The sequence below is a fragment of the Hemicordylus capensis genome, chromosome 1 (genome assembly GCF_027244095.1).
Source record: "Hemicordylus capensis ecotype Gifberg chromosome 1, rHemCap1.1.pri, whole genome shotgun sequence".
Taxonomy (NCBI): domain Eukaryota; kingdom Metazoa; phylum Chordata; class Lepidosauria; order Squamata; family Cordylidae; genus Hemicordylus; species Hemicordylus capensis.
Window position 1 is genome coordinate 115,920,693 of NC_069657.1, and position 21,429 is coordinate 115,942,121.

The 21,429-nt window shown below is 41.6% G+C and overlaps 1 protein-coding gene across 4 annotated transcripts in view; it reads right to left on the reverse strand.

The window, feature by feature from the left end:
* Window positions 1-21,429, reverse strand: part of USP47 (ubiquitin specific peptidase 47) — a 107,476-nt gene that overhangs the window by 29,326 nt on the left and 56,721 nt on the right. For all 4 annotated transcript variants that reach the window (XM_053286441.1, XM_053286438.1, XM_053286437.1 and 1 more), the window contains 5 exons: window positions 21,161-21,303; window positions 19,342-19,421; window positions 18,359-18,508; window positions 10,317-10,412; window positions 10,073-10,225 (listed from right to left, as the gene is read on the reverse strand). In XM_053286441.1, coding sequence (XP_053142416.1) covers window positions 10,073-10,225; window positions 10,317-10,412; window positions 18,359-18,508; window positions 19,342-19,421; window positions 21,161-21,303 — 622 coding nt within the window. The remainder of the gene's footprint in view (window positions 1-10,072; window positions 10,226-10,316; window positions 10,413-18,358; window positions 18,509-19,341; window positions 19,422-21,160; window positions 21,304-21,429) is intronic.

The window sequence follows — 21,429 nt, forward strand, 5'->3', positions numbered from 1 at the left end:
TATATTAGTTCAAGTGTAACAATTTAAATATCAGCTTAAAGGTACAGATGTCTAAAAAAAAATCTAAGCATGCAAGACTACATATAATAGCTAATTGTAAAACTTATCATCATCCCTATGAAAATACCCTCTGCTTTGACCTTCAAGTAAAAGATCTGTTTAAAAACCATAACAGTGCAGAAAAACAGGTTGCTTACCTGTAACTGATGATCTGGAAGTGATCTGTTGACATCCATAAGAATAGGTTCTACGTCTGTGCGGGACCTTGCAGGTGGAATGTTAGAGCTCCTTGTGGCGCCCATGATCCACCTCACACACTCGGTGCATCCATTATATAATGGTGGGCGGTGCACCATTTTCACAGTTCCTGGACAACCGCTGAAGCACACCACTCAATTTTCCATGGTCTTATGTATATATAACTTTGAAAATTATAACTTCAAACTAGTGCAGCTGGAAGGATTAGGAGGGTCTTATGGATGTCAACGGATAACTTCCAGATCATAAGTTACAGGTAAGCAACCTGTTTATCTGGATTGTAATCCATTTGGCCATCCAAAGTAACAACCTTTTAAGTAAACTTCTCCCGAAATTTGCCTCTGCTGCAGAGCAAAGATCAATGGCAGTGTTTGATGGAAGGCATCTCTGATGACCAGGTAGCAGCCTTACATATGTCACAAAATTAATGCCAACCAAATGAGCTGCTGACGCAGCATAGGCATGTGTGGGGTGTGCCTTTATGGATTTTGAAGGCTCCACCTTTTGTTGTTTATATGTAAAATAGGTTAGCTTCGCCAACCAATGAGCGAAGCATTATCTAGAGACACAAAGTACTTTGGATTTGCCCTTGTATGAGACGAAGAGTCACTTACTTGATCTGAATTCTTTAGTACAGCTTAAATAAGATAATAGTGGCCTGCATACGTCTAGATAGTGCATAGATTTCTCTATAGGAGTTGTGGGATTCCTAAAAAAGGTCGATCAGTGACTCATCTTGAGAACACTGGTGAACGGAGTGCCCAAAGCAGCCTAACGAAGCCAGTGAGCACTCAGGACTTCCCTGCTGACCTCTCTGGACTGGATCCAAGATAGTTGGCTTCTGAGAAGGAAGTGTTGGCTCAACTGAATGCCTCATTGCAGCCCCCTGGGCCAGAAGGGGAGGTGCTAGCAGATGCCCCCCTCCCCTTCCCGTCATGAACCTCTATCCCCCAACTTGATCACCAGAAATTTTCTGTTGCCTGCCCAAAATCCAATTACCACCTCGACTCTGTAATATCCCACAGATCAGCAGGATCCACAAGATCCTGTTGTGGAATGTGGCAGGGTGGCTCTGTTCCAGAGATGCAGACTCCACCAACTTCCTCTCCTAATTCACCTGGGTCCCAGCTCACTGCTGATAACTAATACATATCTCCTGCCACAGCACTGAAAACCCAAAATCAGCTCTGCTTAGGCCAAACTTGAACATTATACAGATGACCTTTTGCTGGTCAATCCTGATATGCTGGCGGTGTTGAGGGGGCAACTTCAATGCCAGGCGGGGGCCTTATGACTACACCCTATTCTCTCTTCATCAGCTATCACTGCCCTGCTTGGAGTCCGAGCACACACACCTCAGGATCAGAGTTCAAATTACACGAGCCTCTACCTAGCAAAATCGACTGCCAACCTCCATATATTAAATGGCTCTTTCATAGAGGACCATCCAGGAGATTTTACTTATCTGGTGCCAAAACAAGTACCACTGATTACACTGCTATCTCAGGGAACTTTCTGCCCTTTGTCAAAATTTTCAGAGGTAAGGTAGTACCTTACCTTGACAGTGATCACTTCCCAATCTGCCTCAATTTATCATCTCTTTCCCAACAGATCTGCTTGGAGGCCCGCTTCCCCCTCAATTTTACCTGCAGGACAAGCCAGGTGTCGATACAAAAGGTCCTCCCAGTTAGAACAAACAATAAAGGAGCTGCTTGCCATGGAAACTCTACAGAGCTACCGGCTAGACTTAACTTCAATGGATCCCACTCGTGCCCCACTGGTGACCTGTGAAATTCTAGTGCACAAGCTACAAAATCATCTAATTCATAAGGCTGATTCCCCGCTCTAAGCTGTTTGTATGCCCATCCAAACTTGTGGTTTGACAAGGACTTGTGGACGCCAGGAAAGCTCTTGTTTCTGCCTACCATATCCACAAGTCCAGTATAGAAACCATTGCTGCAATGGTTCTCCCACACCTCCTCAACCTTAAGAAGCAATATAAACACCGACTGGCACGCAAGAAAAGAGAGGCAATGAAAGCCACTTTGTCACAGCTCATCCAGATGGTCAGAGCAAAAGACTTAGCTATGTTCTGGCGCATCACAACCAACTCCACTGGCAATGGCTTGGCTCAGTTAGGCACCCATATCCCTCCAGAGTGATGGGAAGTGCACTTTCAGAAGCTGAATGAAGACCCCACTGAGGAAGATGGCTCCCCTCTACCAAATGTAGAGGACTTGCCCAGGTGGACACTGGTCTCTAAGGCTGAGACTGAGTCTCTCATTTCCCAAACCAGAGAGGGGAAGGCCCCCAGGGAAGACCTTATCCCCCTAGAATTTATAAAAAATAACAGAGTAGTGGGCTCCAGTCTTTAGAAGGCTTCCTGCACTTTGCAGACGGCAGGGAAGGGAGCGGGCGGGCAGAAGGACATCTCGCTGCCGCCCGCCCGAGCGCGGTCGGACTCGGTACGGGCGAGATTTAAGGGGCCGAAAGAGCTTCGAGGAGGCTTCTCGAGGGGGCTTCAGTGGCGGCAGCTGCCGCCCGCCCAAGTGCGGAGCCATCGTAGAGAATAGAAGCAGGCGGAGAGGGATCCTGCAGCCCGCATTTTTTATGGTATTTACGGCGCAAAAACTGGAAAGGGCGGGAGGGGTAAGTAAAGCCCCCCCCTCCCTTAATGGAACCCCCCACCCCAGTGCCGAACCGCAGCTCCGTGGTTCCGTGCACACCCCTATCTCATAGCTGTATTCCCAAGGACTGGGCGCTGACGATTATCATCCCCATATTCAAAAAGGGAAGAAAGGATGACCCCACCAACTACACGCCCGTCAGCTTGCTCAACACCATCAGCAAGCTTTATGCAAGACATCTGCACAGGAAACTTAAGTACTGGCTAGACCAAGAAAATCTGCCTGCAGAGGAGCAAGCCAGCTTTAAAGAGGGCAGATCCACAACTGACCAATGTCTGGTGCTTCAGCACCTCATTGAAAAATATTCTTCTAACAACTCAGCCTCCCTTTACGCTGCCATCATTGACCTTAAGATCGCTTTTGACTCCATCTCCTGAGTCAAGCTATGGGATAAGCTGGAAGCCTCCTCAATCGACACCTGCTCTATCTGATCCGTATTCTTCATGCAGATACGTCCCTCAAGGTAAGGTGCAACCTGCAAGGGCACTTCATGAACCCTGTCCTGACACAGAAGAGAGTCAAACAAGGATGCATTCTGGCCCCGCTCCTTTTCAACTTTTACATCAGTGACATGGTGAGACATCTTAGTAGCCCAGCCTTTCACCATCCCACACTGGCAGACAGAGGCATTTCCTCCCTGTTCTACGCCGACGATGCTGCAATCCTCTCTAGGACCCCGATAGACCTCAGAAGAGTGTTGGCGGTTCTAGCTCAGTACTGTGAGAATGACCAACTAGAAATTAAATCATCAAAAAGCCAAAGTTATGGCTTTCACCAGAAGACCTGGAGTATAAATGGCCACAAGGTCGAACAGGTCACTTGTTTCAAATATCTGGGAGTAGTTCTATATGGCTCTGGCTCAAGAAAGGCCCACTGCGACCATGTTACCCTCACCGCTCAGAGGAGCTCCACCACCATTCTAAAATCCCTACAGACTAGACGTCGCTAATAAGTACCCGCAGCACTCAAGTCCAAGACATTGGCACAACTCCTCTATGGAGCCCAATAGCCCCCGCCTCATCTTGCCCCTTTGGAGCAGGTGCAGTCCAATTTTCTAAGAGCAGCCCTCCAAGTGTCTCGCTGTGTCTCAAACACCGACCTACACTTGGAAACAGGCATGATAAAGGCTGAAGCCAGAATGTGGTTGTCCATTCTTAACATCTGGCTTAAATTATCCCTCAAATTATCCCTCGGGGTCTGGCCCCTCTGATCCTACAGGACAATTTCCAATATTCCTGGAAAAGGGCTGTGTGGACTAAATTGTTGCTTCTGGGCTCCCCCCCCCCTCTCCTAATTGCTGTGGACCGTGACCAGGCAAAAACAGCTGGAAGCCATAGGCATCTGGTAGGCCACTGTGCCAAATAGGATGTTAGACTAGATGGGCCTTGGGCCTGATCCAGCAGGGCTTTTCTCATGTTGGAACCCTGCCTAGGTCAGCCTGGAGCTCAGTGTCCATTATCCTCTGTTTGACTGTTCTCGCCTGGTCACGGACCACAGCAATTAGGAGAGTGGGGGGAAAGCCCAGAAGCAACAATTTAGTCCACATAGCCCTTTTCCAGGAATATTGGAAATGAGGGCATGCCCTCTCCCCTGCTGTTACTCCCCTGCAACTGGTACTTAGAGGCATCCTGCCTCTGAGGCTGGAGATGGCCTATAGCCCTCCAACTAGTAGCCACTGATAGACCTCTCCTCCATGAAGTTATCCAAACCCTTCTTAAAGCCATCCAGGTTGTTGCTTGTCACCACATCTTGTGGCAGAGAATTCCACAAGTGGATTATGCGTTGTGTGAAAAAGTACTTCCGTTTGTTGGCCTTAGATTTCCCAGCAATCAATTTCATGGGAATCAATTCCTGTCTTCGGATAATCTGCCTCCCCCACTATGTACCTGTCACAGCTAGGAATCCCAAGTACAGAAGGGCTTTTACCCTTGCCCGTTACCATGCCTTTTCTTCTGCTGTATTGGAAGGCAAATACAGAAAGATTTCAATTGCAGAAAGATTCCAATTGTCCCTATGACACTGAGGAGGTAGAAATCACAAAACATGTACTCTTTTGCCCCTTTTACAGAGACATTTGGGCCAAGCTAATATCTCTGCTACTTCACAAGTACCCCGGTTGCCTAAACCATGCCTATACCTGGTTGCTAACCCGCTTCTCCCCACCCCCATGGTTTCTGGCTGGCCAGCTTCTTCTGCCCCCCGCCCCCCGTTCTCCCCCCACAATGGTTTCTGGCTGGCTGGCCAGCTTCTTCTCACCACCCCCTCTCCGGCCTTCTCTAGCGGGTGGGCTGGCCGGAAAGCTGGCCTGCCACCTCATCCCACCCACCCACCAATTCCCAGCAGCCAGGCCAGCCTGCCGCCATCTGCTGCTCCCGGCGGCCAGGCCGACCCACCCACCACTGCCTGCTCCTGCCGGCCAGACAGCCCACTGCCACCTGGCATCCCTATTTTCCCTTTGCAAGAGATGAATAGGCGTTTATTCAATCAGAAAGATTTTGTGCAGTCTAGGTAGTACAGAAGAGACTTATGTACATCTAGAGAATGCATTGCCTTTTCCAGAGAACTTGTTGGTTCTCTGAAAAATGTGGGCAATCAAATATCTTGGGTCAAGTGGGTCAATTTTCGGTAGGAATGTATGGTCCATGCACATCAGAACCTTGTTGGAGTAGAATCTCGTCTAGGCGCAGAGCTGTCAGCTCTCTCACCTTGCAGACTGTGGTAACTGCTATCAGAAATGCAGTTTTCAATGTAACTACTGTTTGACTGGAGCCGTACGCATGGGCTCAATGTGGAAAGGACTAAGGATATGCTCTACTGGGCTATTGGTCGCTGAATGGGAAGATACAAATTTGTTAGGCCTTTAAGGAATCTTTTGCAGTCTGCGTGCATATATAAAGACTTACCATCCCACCTGGGATACAAAGCAGGAAGTGCAGCTAGGCGAACGTTTATGAACACATTAGCTAAACCCTCTGACTTAAGTGAAGTTAAATACAGAAGTACATCCCTGATGGATGCCTGAAGTAGTTGAAAACCCCTTGATTTGGTGTAAATTTTGAACCTTTTCCACTTCGTGGTGGGTTTGCATTGATTCAGTAAGATTTTCTTTAGAAGCCTATCTGCCATGCTTGAGTCTCAGTGAGGCGATGTCTGGATGTACCACCTGACCCATGTCACGTGTCAAGAGATCTGGATGTTACGGCAGTCTTGGTTACTGCGGTGAGATAGCCTGAGTAACAACAGAAACCAGGACTGGCGAGGCTACCAAGGTATTATTAGTATGCAAGATACCGAACTGGCAAGCAATTTGGCCACCACCCAGCCTATTAGTGGTTGTGGAGAATACTTGTATAGGATTCCACTGGCCCAGTCTATTTGGAACACATCCCCCAGTAACCGTGGGTCATGACCTGCTCTTGAGCCGAATCTTCTGCAGCTCGCATTCAGAGATGTACAAAAAGGTCTATAACAGGATGGGCCCATGAGCTGAATATTGGGGCCAGGTGATTCGAGTGGATCTCCCACTCATGTTGTTGGGCAAACCAACAGCTGAGGCTGTCCACTAGCACACAGTTCCCTTTATATGGATTAAAGTAAAGGTAAAGTGTGACATTGAGTCGGTGTTGAGTCCTGGCAACCATAGAGCCCTGTGGATGTCTTTGGTAGAATACAGGAGGGGTTTACCATTGTGTCCTCTTGTGCAGTATGAGATGATGCCTTTCAGCATCTTCCTATATCGCTGCTGTCCGATATAGGTGTTTCCAAAAGTCTGGGAAACATACCAGCAGAGATTCGAACCGGCAACCTCTGGCTTGCTAGTTATTTCCCCATGCACCATTAAGTGGCTATTATATGGATTGGTTGCAACTGCACCAGTGCCAAAGTTGAAGACTCAGAGCACATAGAGATCTGGACACAGTGCCGCCTTGCCTGTTGATGTATGTAATGGCAGTCATGTTAAGCTGTAACTGGACTACCTGGCCTTTCAAGAGAGGTTAAAAGGACTTCAATTCAGTGTTCCCTCTAAGGCGTGTGCTCACACATTTTTTGATGTCTGCTAAGTTAATTTTAGATCCTGCTCAGGTTTAATCAGGAAGGTCCCACTCTGAATGCATGTGCGCGCACACTGCCTTGATATTGCTGCCCAGAACATAACTCATCCCACACACAGATGAAAAAAATTAGAGAGAACACTGGCCTTCATCCCCATAAACACAGCTAGGAGCTCCAAGAATTGATGTGTAGTTGTCTTTGTTGGAGACACCATTGTCCTTGAACTTGATGACCATTGCAGTGCAATACCCAACGGAATAGGGAAACATCTGTGGTAACCCATACCATTGAAGTTGGGGTTTGGAAAGGTACACCCCATGGAAGATTGTATGGAATAATCCATCAACACAGAAATTACATTATGGGGAACGGAATAGTGAGATGTAGATGTTGACTGTCCACATCGGGCTAGAAGATGGAGAGGAACCATAGTAGTAACTTCCTCATCGTCAAACATGTGTATCGTACTGTTACATTACAGGAGGCCATCAGACCCAGAAGATATTGGAACAGACGCGCTAGCTGGCTTGGATGAGCACTGAAAAGCTGCATTAGTTCCTTGATGGACTGGAACCAATCTGTTGGTAAGTATGCCCTTTTCCCCCCCTCTGTGTTTAACAGTGTACCTGTATAACTTATGGACTTCACCGGTTTCAAGTGAGACTTCTTCCAATTTACTTGCATTCCCAGATTGTGGAGAAGAGCTAACATAGGATGTCTGAGAATGTAACTCTTCTTCTTCCTTTGATGCCAGGAGCCAATCATTTAGAAAAGGAAATATTGCAACACCTTTTGTCCTTAGATGCACCACAATCACTGCCATCCACTTTGTGAAAACCCATGGTGCTGCTGACAGTCTGAAGGACAATATTTTGTACTGGTATACTGACTCATCCACGGTGAATCTCAGGTATTTTCTGTGATCTTCTCTGATGCCTATGTGAAAGTTAGCATCCTTTTAAATCCAACATTGCAAGCTACTGTTCTTGATACAGAAGTGGGAGTACATCTTGCAACACTATCATCTGGAAGTCTTCCACACAAACTTGTTCAAATGGCATAAGTCCATGATGGGAGTAATTCTGCCACCCCTTTGGGGGAAATAGAATCCATCCCATCTCCTTGTCCACTTTACAGGGACAATGGACCCCTTCTCCAACAATTCTTTTACCTCTTCCAGAAAAAACGGTGTTGCTCGTTGAACCAGACACCAGTGAAAACTGGCAGAGTCTTGAACTCTAATGCATAACTCACAGAAATTATCCTGATGACCCAAAGGTCCGATGTTATGCGGTGCCATGCTGAGACATGGCTTGTCAGTCTGATGGTATGGGCAACTGATAACGTTACGTGAAGTGCCAGTGAGATGGAATTGGCAGTGGTTTGTTGGGTTAATGGTAGGCTTACAGTAACCTCAAAGATGCTGTCCCTAGGCCTCTGCCTGTTTATTGTGCTGTTCTTGTGTGTGTATAGACGCTTATTGTAGGGTTGATATTACTTCCCAAAATCTGTGATCCTGTTGTTTATCACTGGATCTCTGCTTTAGAGGAGGCATAGGAGGAAGCTGGTGGTGCTGTAAATGACTTTGCTGTGTACTTTGATTTTTTGAACTTTTCCATAGTAGTATCAATTTCTTCACTAAATAGGCCCTTACTGTTGAATAGGCCCTTACTGTTGAAATAGGCCCTTACTTCACTAAATAGGCCCTTACTGTTGAAAGGTAGTCCCTCTATCTGTTTGAAAGAAAGCTGAATGGAGCGAAGCATGTCTCCTCAGAAAAATAGCAGTGGTCACAGAGCTAGACAGCTCCATTTCTGCTAGATGTTTGGCAGTACTCAGTTGCTGTCTGGTTAACTGCAGTATGTCAATCAGTTGGTGCTGATGGCACTGGAAAACTGTCAGAGAAATCGTTGTTAGGTGTGGAGTTGTACATTTTGGCAGGTCATTCAATGTCAATGGTGCCAGTGTCGAGGGACTCATTGTCGAAAGTCTCAGCATCAATGACTTCGAGTTTGAGATTTGCCAGTCAGTTAACTTCTCATCAGCAGTCTTCGGTATCAAAGTCAACATTGAGGCTTTACAGTGCTTCAAGATTTGAGGGGTACTCTGTAGCCTAGATGGAGAAGGTGTTCTCTCCAACACTGACTCATGGCTCCTAAGTTTTTTGGGTGCTGGCACCAAAGAGTCCTCTGCCAAGGACGTATGTTTTCTCTTTCCTTTGTGCTGAGCTGGAGAACCCTTTGGGGGTCTGAATATTGTTGAAGTGGTAGTGGTTGAGGCAGAAACCGAGGGTTTAGAATGTTTTTGAGTAATGGCCCTCAGCATCGATGAGGCTACCAACTTCAATATTGAGGTTGAAGTAGTAGGCGTAGTTGGCCTTGGTGTAGAGGAACTCAGGACATCATCATATAGTTCCATGTGCATTCTGAAAGCCCAATTCTTCCTCGTTTGATTAGAAAACAACATACAGATCTTACAAGATGTGCTGCTAGCCCAAACAAATCAAACAGGAATCATGCTGATCCTGAGATGGCAACTTCTCCCCACACTCTGAATATCGTTTGAAAGTCATTTTTTCCCATGTCAGTAATATTTTTATTAAAGGAGAACTTGAGAAAAAGAACCAATTCGAGTAGAGGAGCTGTAGCAATGAGCTCCTATAGCTATAGGCGTCAGAAAGGAACTGGGGAAATGCCTTAAGTCATAATGAGAGCATGAGGCAGAGAGCAGGCGCCACAAGGAGCTATAGCATTCCACTGGCAAGGTTCCTGCGCAAGTGCAGAACCCATTCTTATGGCTGGCAACTGACATGATCCAGATCATTTATTTTGCGTCATCATTACTCCTCCCCCTCCCACATTAGTCTCCCGCTGGTGTTTTCAGTGGGATTCTAAAAATTGGGCATCACAGAATATGGCCATGAGTGAGTGTTTTCAGCTCAACAAAAAGACCCAAGCAACAAGAATAAATTTCAAACTGATTTGTGCACAATATTTGTGCCAACATAGCGACACTATGAGAAATTATTAAAATCATTCTTAAATGCTTCCAGTGACCAGCCAGTTAATCATTACCTCATCTTCAATATCAATGAATGAACCCATATCTAGCTCTTCAGGAAATGTCATACGGTCATTAAGTTTTATTCTGTGCATAGTGGTATAATCAAAGTCAAATCTCTTGAGCTGCAGGGTCAGCAGATAAGGAAAATGCAAAAACCGCAAACCCTGAAAAACAAAGACAGACCAATAAGCAAGAATTAATTTCAGAGATATAGTTCCAGTCACTTCATGTATCTATCAAAAAGTATACATTTACCTTTCTTGCATCACATTTCTTCTTACAACGTTCACAGAAATACTGATTGGGGCCATCAAGTATCTCAGGCTGAATAAATGCATGTAGAGCTTCCTCCTAGTTAAATAAATAAAAGGGAGGAGGAAGAGGAGAAGGAAGATGAAGATTTTATTAGCTGACAGATCTAGTGATATACCAGTCAAAAATGCATGGCACGCAAGGTGAGTAAAAATTCTGAAACCAAAGGATCTTCAGTTCTATAAAGAGAAAGTGTGTGTGTGCGGGGGGCAGATCAAGTGTGATCAACTTCTGTAATCGTTTTAGGTAAGCAGTCAAATCATGACCAATAACACATTTTATAATGTGGTTGATGGTTCCATCAGATTTTGTGAACAATCTGAAGTGAAATAACCCTGTTATCTTGCACATCACATTAAATCACAGTGGCACATTCAGTTGCCTTTGAATTGATGTCATGAAAGTTAGTTTCATATCTTCAGGCTCTCAGTTTATAGAGGGCTTTGTTCCTTTGAGAAGAAGTGGAACAGTAAGCATAGCACAAAGTATGATCCTGACTGTTATCCCTGAACAGTACTGCCATATTAATGTGAAATTTTAGGTTTCAGAACTGCATGTGGTTATGTGCGGATGTCCTACTAAAAGACAGAGATGCCGATTTTAGTGTAGGAACAGCTTCAATCTTGAATTGTGTGCTTTTGAAGCTTCATGTGAGAGTTATGTTTGACATTTTTCCTATTCCATAGGAATAGAAAGGTGTGTGCTCTATCACGTATAAAATACATCATAAGAAATTATTTGATCAGCGAGTCCAAAGTCACAGTCAAGGCTCTGTTTTTTCTTTGTGCACAATTCACTGCTTCCCCCAATTAGTCCCTGCTGAGGGCAAGTAATTCTGCAATGCCTCCACAATGGGTATGATTAGGTAATTCAATCATTCCTTATGAAAACGTGCAGCAGAATTACTAACCTGCAAAGGAGGCTGTTACATGCACCTCTGCCCAAGTCACTGCTCGGGGCTTGAAACTTCTCAGTTAGGAAGTACACCCAGATCAGTGACTCATGCAGAAATACAGCGACTAGGCACTGAGGAAAAGTAATTCTTACTCTTACCCAATTTTAGATGTAAACCCTTTTGGGGTGTAAGAATGAAGAGTGACTATAAATTTTAATTCAGAAAAGAAGTGTGCTTCAGCTATTAGAAGTTTGGGAAATGCTGCTTTATTTAAACTTGTGTGTTGAAACTGACAAGGCACTCTTCTGAACTTCTGTCATGTAGACTACATACTACTGTCTTTGGAGTGAGATTTGCATGATTATCTCACAGAGACTACAAAGCTGTAGGGGTGCTCAATGTATCACCTGGACATTCCCTTGGAAACCCTTGAAATTAGTTTAAGTTTTCCAACTTGCTTCTCCAGGCACCGTCCCATTTCTCTCTTCCCAATATTTATTATTATTATTATTATTATTATTAGTAGTAGTAGTAGTAGTAGTAGTAGTAGTAGTAGTAATACACTGAAACAATTAACAGTGCAAAATAATTTGGCAAAAACTGCTTGTGAAGGATAGGGGTAAAGTTGTTCATTTCAATGTTTAAAAATCTCTTGAAAATTCTGCTCAAAATCCACAAACAATTAGAGGACCTTTAACCTAGTTAGCTTAAAAGTTCACAGACAACTGGGTTCATTAACTCCTGACAGTACTGAGGAGCAATCTGTTCACCTGTAAAGGTTAAAACAGAAAACACCATTGGCATATTATCAGATGTGTAATTTTAAATGGCAAATAAGGCCCAAATTAAAAAGAAAAGAAAAAGTCTTAAAAATCAATGTCTCATGATCAACAATTGCTCCCTGGCGTCTAAATAAATGAGGGGGTGTGGGGGCTTAGCTTGTCAGAAGACTCACCAATTGTAAAATGGCTGGTACACAGTTTATAAGATTACTATCTAAAGCATGTTGTTTGATGGATCCCACTTTGGGAAGAGATCAAGGATATGGGAAGGTCTTCAAAAAGCCTCCAATTCATCCCTTCTCCCTCCAATTCTGAGAGCATAGGGAAGCACTAAGAACAAACAGAACAAAGGTTTTACAGCCCCTGCTTTGTCATATGAAGAAGAAAAAATTCTATCACTGTTGAAAGAGAAGAGACTTGTAGAATCCAAATAGGCTTATTATTATTTAAAAACAACAAAATGCATCAGAAGGGCAGTTACTAGAATGTATTAAGTAGATGACAGATTCTGCAAGCTGTATAAAATACCAAAACAATCTGAAGCATGCATGTTACTTACAAAAATGCAGATTTTTGGACTATATTTATGACTTTCAAAATATGCCTTTCAGGGAGCAAATGCTGACTGCAATTTCTTAGTTTGTTAAACAAGTCTGTACTAAAGCAGTTCTGTAGAATGCAATTTTTCTAACACTTCCTAATCATTATGAGAGAAGCAACCATATGTATATAGTACAAAATAAAAATGTTACATCTCTTTCATCAACAAATAAATGGTATGTGAACAACTGAAAGTGGTTATGTGAAATTTATGTAGACTCCATGTGATGTGCAAGTCAACAAGGAACCACACTATTCTATATTTATAAACAAAAATAAGTGATGCTCCTATGGATCTATAAAAATTGAACAAAAAATCATGAATGGTAATGTATTATTTAATGACTTCATTGCTTACCTAGGAAGAAGTTATGTTTAAAATAATTATTTTAAAGACATCCTGATAGTTCATTTTTTTTAAAATAACCATTCACCCTCAATGTCCCCTCCCCATTATTTTGCTTATTTTTACACTCTTGCTTCTGCTGTAAGTTCATTAACATACTTTCTATTGGAATTCATACTGTTTTCTCCAAAGCAACTCTCTATATAACAGCATCGAGTTTTGGTTTTCATTATCATCTTGTCCACTTTTCATAGTTTCATTATTGCTAACAGGAAGCATTCAGACTAAGAATTTTGTGAGCAAAAAACTTTTGCTTGTGCATGGGGGAAACCAATCCCTCTTTTCCTATGCCTGTCAAGAGTATGTCCCTGTGGGCTAGGTGATCCTCAGGGACATACATTCTCTGCAGTACATGAGGCTGCAGACAGGGAAAGGGATCTGCAAAAATCACATCTTCCCACCATGCACAAGCAGAAACATTCCACTCACAAAAGTCTTAGGCTGGATGTTGCCTATTATCTCTATATGTGAGATTACCAATGTTTGCTTAAGACTACTAATATGACCTGCAATATAAGCCTGTTTTCTAAAAGGCTTATTTTGACACCTTTAAAAAAGTTGATTTTAAAAGGCTTATTTTGACACATGAGGAAACAGCCTTTGGAAAACTATATTAACTAATTACAAAAGCAAAAACAAATATTTGTATAGCTGTGTTTTCATAATACAATTCTACCAGTTACTATAAATGTTTTAATGTGCCTTTCAAATATGATAAACTTTACTTAAAATGGAGAAGTCCTCAGCCCTCTTTGATATATCGTTTGTTTATTTTATTTATTTAGAAAATTTATTTGGGGGGGATGGGGTGGGAAGACATTTTTTTAGGACTTCAGTGGCGGCAGAGGTGATTGTGAATTTTGCTCAACACACAGTGGAAAATCCCATTAACTGTTATTTCAAAATAAGTTCTCCTTCAGAGATACATGTACAATATTTGAAGGCTTATTCAAAGTGGAATGAGAGAAGAGGCTGGACCTAAAATTTAGCATCTGAGTACAGAATTGGCCTGTACAACTTGCAATTCACCAAGTCAGTGCAGCCCACCAGTCACATTTGGTGGCCTACGAAGGGCCCAATAAACCTGTTTTTACTGACTTCCTGCCTGGAACAACAAAAACAGGGTTTTCTAAGCATCTGGCAGGTCACATTATATGGCTACATCCAGCTTGACAGGCTACAAATTGTGCAGACCTGGGCTAGAGTTATTTGTACTCAAGCAATCTGCTTATTTCATTTCATTTATATCTCACACCTTTCTTCCATGGAACTTAAAACAATGTACAGGAAGTCTCTCATCCAGGCACTAACCAGATGGAGATCTGCTTAGCTTCATCAAGACTGTTGCATCACATGCCTTCAAGCCATGCCTTCTTTTTTTAAGCATTTGCAGTTTAAACAGTTTCAAAATAGTAAAATAAACCAAAAAGTCATTCTGAAAATTTATTCTGGACTAGGAAACAGATTGTTCAATAAATTCATACCCCCACCCCACCACCATAAGTATAATGGATGGTTGTACAGCCATTATGAACCTAGAATCTTCATTTGTATAGCTTCTCATATATAATAGTCTGATCTTAGACAGGCAGATATGATGAAATATATTGTATATGTTTGTATTAATGCAAAGGCCATAGTCCTATTATAAAAATGTCATTATAAAAATGAAAGCTTTCCAACTGTTAAGCCACATATAGTTTGCAATTTAAACACAGCCCTTACTGAAATGGTTTAAAATAGTTTTAAACTAAATTGAGCCTACATGATTTTCATGTCAGGATAACAGTGAAACAGATGCAGAGATGTTGAATACCAGTATCATGAACATACTTGCAGTTAAGAGGTGTTCTGCAAAGCTAAAGATACAATTAAATGCTTTTTGCTTTTTTAAACAGGAATGACAATCTTCCACTATAAATGTTTTATTTGGGATGTATATATGAGTTGAGTAAATCAACTCCAAACCAAGGACATTCATTATGAGGTAATAAATGTGTCTTCATTTTACTAAAACTTGTAATTATATATGCCTTTGAGTGGAGTGCAGACAGAATTATTTTAATTTCAGCAATTGCTAATGATGATAAAGCTATACTATGATGTGAAGCAAATAAAGAAAATAAAAGATCAAACTAATGAAAATAGATTTCTCCAAGTTACAAAAACAAACAAGGTAATATAAAGCTTACGTCCTAGTTTTAGCTCTTTCTTCAACTGAGAAGTCAGCAGAAAACTGGAAATTCTCTCAAAATTCCACCCTGCTCCTCTAAAATGCTATTACAAATATAGCACATTTTATGTTTCAAATGTAAAACGTTTTAGGTAAATAATGGCAAGAAGTGGCAAAATTGGTTTTTAAGTTTAAAAAAGTTAGGAGGCACTGCATACAAGGCACCTCCATAATGTTTAGTAATCCTGCTGCACTGGGGGGTGACTTTCATCAATCTCTTCTTCCCCCAGAAGTGCTCTCAGACATTATTTAGGGATGTTAAAGACCACTTCCAGGGGAAAGAGAGACTGGCAAAAATCACTCGGGGGAGGGGGGCATGTACAAGCACCCACACAAGGGCTCTCTATATTATTAAACACTGCAAAGATGCTTTGCATGCAGTATCTCTGTAACATCAGTCAGGCTGTCAGACATTACTGGTAACTTAACACAGATTCTCAGCCATGTTTTAAAGAAATGGGAAATCACTTACCTCTAACTAGAGTTCTTTGAAGGTAGTATCCTCCTTAGATCCCCTATCTTGGGTAGTGCCGCCTGTGGCAAGTTCCCTCAGAAACTGACTAGCAAGATCTAAAGAGTTTTATATTCCCTTCCACAAGCCCTATTAGCGCATGTGTTGATTCCATCATATGACAATTACTGACCTCGAGCCCAAACCTCCTTACTTATTCTCATCTGTGGATCAATGGAGGATACTACCTTCAGAGAATTCCATTTAGAAACAGGCGATTTTTCCCTTCTCCAAAAGCAAGTATCCTCCATAGTTCCCAATTCTTGAAGACTAGACAGCTAAAACATTTTCTGCTATACAAGAACCAACTTTGCAATCCAATGTGGGGAAAAGTACAAGATTGCTCAGATAAATAAGAGCATCAACACAATTTCCAAAAAAATAGCTTTAAAAGCAATCTGGCACATGATAAACTAGATCCTCTTCACCAGATATTCACAATACAAACAATGATGTTTGAACAAGGCAATGTTTAAGGGTTTTGATATATTTGCCAAGTTTCCAGTAAGAGTACAGTATGCAAAATACACATCCTGCAATATTTAGCTGAAAACTTTTTCAGTATTCCTCAGATGAAGAGTTTTTAAAATAGATTGAAATTACATTATTTTTAAATACAATAAAAGCAAGGGAATTCATCCAATTATTCCAATCCATTATTCTATGTCCCTCCTCCATTCAAAATATCACCATTAATAATGTGCATAACATTAACCAAAATATGGAGCTAACCTAAATAGCTATTTATTCCCACTGCCACAGTTCAGTCTATACATTAAACAATGATTTAATTATGTTTCAGCACAAAGATGAGACTCTAGCTCATGTCTTCTTCCTTTCCCTTTGTGCACAAGAGGAGAAAATTTCAGACTTCTGTTGCCTGTTAAGAACCATCCAGATGTATCTTGACATCTGAAACTGGCAAATCTCAGCTTTCTCTAACTACAGTTTGTGCAAACTGTGGTTAGAACAAGCCAGGATCAGACACCACAACAAAATCTTATCTTGTTATAAGCCAGCAATGGAAGCAGAAAACCTTCTTCCCTTGTACACAATGGAAAGAGAAGAGCACACCAATCAGAAACAATTGTCATGCTTAACCGTAATTAAAACATGGTTTAGCATGATGTCTGAAATGGCCTCTGCCACCTTTATATGCCTACAATCTATAAAAAATACTCTGGTGCAGTATACACTGCTGCGTTCATTCAATTGCATAAAAACTCTTACTGCCTGTCATGTTTACTAACTATACATGAAAGTGTAAAAAAAACAACAACCACTACATCAAACCATTTTCAACTAACATTTGACTTCCTGTTAAAACAAGGAGGTAGGCAGCAGGTATCTAGTGGACCACCTGGTACTGAGATTCTTGGAAAGAATATTGTACTATGAGGGTCTGGTCTGATCCCACAAGCCACTTTTTATATTTATAATCAGGGATTCACATATGTGGTAACAAAAGCACTAAAAATTTGTAAAAAGAGTACTGAAACAGTCAAAATGAGTACCATTCTGGGGCCACCTCACTAGCCTGCCCCTTCCTCTCACCAGCCACCCTCATCGCCGCTCCATTCTCAGTGGCTCTCTGGCCACTAAGAAAGGGAAAGGCCCTATACCTCTATGCAGCTTCTAAAAAGCCCAGAGAGCTTCTGGCAAGCGGCAACAAGGGTGGTAGGAGTGGCAACAAAAGTTGCCCATGGTTAGTGATGGGCCACACCAGCCAAGTGGCAAAAGAAGAAGAGGAGCTAGCTAGGCAGACAGATATCTGATATCTGTGCGTACCAAACCACTGATGAACTCCTGTTTACAAGTCTTCAAACGAACCAAAATATGGACAAGAATGCATACTCCCAGTTATCTAACACAGATTAGTTATATTTCAACTGTGAAGAAATCCAAAGTATGCACTCTTGCTTTGTAAACTTAATATGCATCAGTGCACAGCAGAAGATACAGCTGTGCATATTCTCTGCTCTCTTCTCACCCCTTGCTAACTCATTTTCAAACATATGCTTACAGTTCTAATTCTAACTAGAATTGCATGTGTGTTTCTTTTGCTTGTACTAAAACTAACACTATTTTCAGAGTAACTACTTCAAAAGGTAAGAGCCACTTCATCTATTATTCCTCATCTGAAAATTTTCCTTTCTATAGCAGAGGGAAACATTTCAAATGTTCCTTTGAAGTAGTTGATCTGTTTATATTATAACTGTCAACAACACGAAGAAATTATGTAGATGTATGTAAAATAATGACCAGTGTATCAATATACAAATACTAAATGACAAATGTTATCAGGAAGAACATAATAATATACTATATCCATAACGTTACTTAGATGCACTCCTTTCCCCCTTAAACATGCACCAGTAGGACTCATTGAAGGGTCAAAAACCTTCTAGAACTTGCCAGCTGGTTTACTGCGCAAAAGACGGACAACCCAAGTTGGAGTATCCAAGATGATACTTGCCTTTCAAGAAAGCTATATCACTGCCGCATTTTGTATGTAATGTGTGTATAGATGCACTAGCAGTCAGTTTAACAGTACACACCACACTCGCAAAAGCCTGGTTGGAGCCATAAGGCCGAATGACCAGTGGAATGTCCAGGTACGTGTCAATTCTCCAACTCTCATAGCCACATTCCAGACATCTTACATAGTCCTTCAGTTTGCCTTGATAGAGCTGGTTTATGAGATCGGCCTGCAATTGAAAGAGAGAGAGGGAATTAATGTTATTTTAGCACAGTCCAAAAGGATGACACTGTCTAGAAGGATGAACGTTTCTTTATGCAGTATCCCCTCAAATGACATTTAAATGTTGCTAATTTATTCTGCAGTTATGGGCAATCTTTTACAGGAATAAGACTATAGTTCAGGATGTGTGTGGGGAATCTGCCAATGGTTTTCCTTCATTAACAGCATCACAACTGCAATAATAGACATATTTTTGTAACTTTCCATCAAACACAGACTCCTGCAGCAATATATCAATTAGTACATCCTAGTTGTAGGAAATAGTTGCCATCTAAACTTAAAATAAAATCACCTACAAAACTAAGGGCAGATCTGTTTCTTTATCCAATTCAACTTAACCACAATTTTCTAATATAGAGCATTATTATTCCCATGCCACCCTAGTCTGAGAATGTGACTTTTGCTGAACTAGCCTTTGAACCCGGGTCTAATTTCAACAGTATCTACTGAACCATTCTAGTTCAAGGACTATTTATTATTCCTCTATATCCTGTTACTAAGGTTGTGCCGTTGAGTCAGTGCTGACTCCTGGCGACCACAGGGCCATGTGGTTGTCTTTGGTAGAATACAGGAGGGGTTTACCACTGCCATCTCCTGTGCAGTATGATGCCTTTCAGCATCTTCCTATATCGCTGCTGACTGATAGATGTGTTTCCCATAGTCTGGGAAATATACCAGCAGGGATTCAAATCAGCAACCTCTTGCTCCCTAGGCAAGTTACTCCCCGTTGCGCCATTAGGTGGCTATATCCTATTACTAGAAGGACAAAAAAATTTATACCTGTTCCGTTTGTTTCCATTTTTGTTCCAAAGCATCAAACATGACTCTACAAAGTTCCTGCACATCGTGCTGTTGCCAAGCTGTTGCAAAATAAAATTGACCTCATTTAGTCATCTAGGAGAGGTATGTAGTTACAGAAACAGCACAACAGATATCTATAATGAATCTTGTTTCACTCAAACTACTCTTGCTTAAAAACATGCTAATTGGGGGGAAAACACTTCCAAATCTCATGCTTGGCTAAGTTCCAAATATATTTACTAACTGTTTATTTTGATTTTCAGAAACTACTGAGCATTCACAAATATAAATTAAATGCTGGGTTGATGCTGCCCTTGCATGAGAAAGTTTTGCTTGGGAAATGGGAGACAGCAATTTTCACCAATCCCCCCTCTGCTCCCCCCCACTCAAAACTATGTCTCCGAGGATTCCCCATCCCTCAGATACTTTTGAGGGCAGCAGAGGGAAGGGGACGTTGGTGGAAATGTCCCTCCCTTGTTATGTGAGCCAAATGTTCTTACACAAGGCTTGCATTAGTCTGGGTGCTGTCCTCTGTTTCTAGCACTTAAAAAAAAAAGCTTTAGCTGCAATAATTTACTTGAGTAATTTTTTTTTAATGTGAGCTAAAGAAAATTATTGAGGCTGAAATATTCTAAAGATAATTCTAACAATTCACAAAAAGCAACCAGGTGTATGAAAACACTACAAACAGAAGTTTATTTTTGAATTCACTGTAAAGGTTGACTGCAAGATTCTGAACAACAATGACAATCAAATGGTAATTCATAATTAAGGACAACATGACTTGTGCTCCAAGCTTCCTGGAGGAAAGCAAATATGATAAAAATGAATAGTCATTTATCTACTGATCTTCCTGTCTGCTGAATGAAGCAAATAGAAACCCAAAGGCTTATAGTTGATGTTCAAGAAGCAGGGTCTAAAAACTTTCTTCTACATGTCACTTGATTCTGCATCAACAATTCTGTACCAAAGTGGCAATACCCATACTTTTTAAAGTGAGGCTGCTTTTTGAGGAGAGGAGAGCTGGTCTGAGGAGAGAAAAGCTGGTCTTGTGGTAGGAAGCATGACTTGTCCTCTTAGCTAAGCAGGGTCTGCCCTGGTTGCATATGAATGGGAGACTTGCTGTGTGAGCACTGCAAGATATTCCCCTCAGGGGATGGAGCCGCTCTGGGAAGAGCAGAAGGTTCCAAGTTCCCTCCCTGGCTTCTCCACGATAAGGCCAAGAGAGATTCTTGTCTGCAACCTTGGAAAAGCTGCTGACAGTCTGTGAAGACAATATTGAGCTAGATAGACCAATGGTCTGACTCAGTATGTGGCAGCTTCCTATGTTCCTATGAGGTTCACTTCCTGAGAACAGCTAAAAAAACAAAATATTTAACGTATTTATATATCACCCACTACCAAAGTCTGTATGTGATTTACAGTAACAAAACAAAAGATTAAAATATTTCACATATATAAAATTTAAAATTAAAACAAAATTCAACTAAAACTTCAACTAAAAAGTTTTGCTGAAGAGTCTTCAGTTGTTTCCTAAAAGCCATCAGGGATGGAGCAGTTCTAATCTCAGCAGAAACTGCCTTCCACAGCCCTGGGGCAACTACAGAGAAGGCTTGCCTCTGAGTTGCTGGGATCCTCAGACAAACCTCCCCTGATCTCAATAGGCAGCAGGGTTCAAAATATAGAAAATGAAAAGGCTGCTTGGAGTTTTTTATATAGAAGATTCAAACATTCAACATAAAATCTCAGTATCTAAGTTAGCATACTAAAAACTTATTTAAGCTATAATTATAATTACCCTCACTACTATCCCATCCAAAACTTCGTGTAACATCTGTTGTTTCAATTGCTCTCTTTTTGCTGGTCTGTAATAAAACAAATAGCCTTTGAAGCTGATAAGGGATGCTCGTCACTGGATCCTCAGATTCTTCAAATTCCCATCTATCAACAAGAATGAGAAATGTTAGTACCACAATGCATACAACACCACAATTAGGTAACAGGACAATGTTTAAAAGTGAAGCTCTCTTAATGTACTATGTACATAAAGGTTATTCAACTTAATCA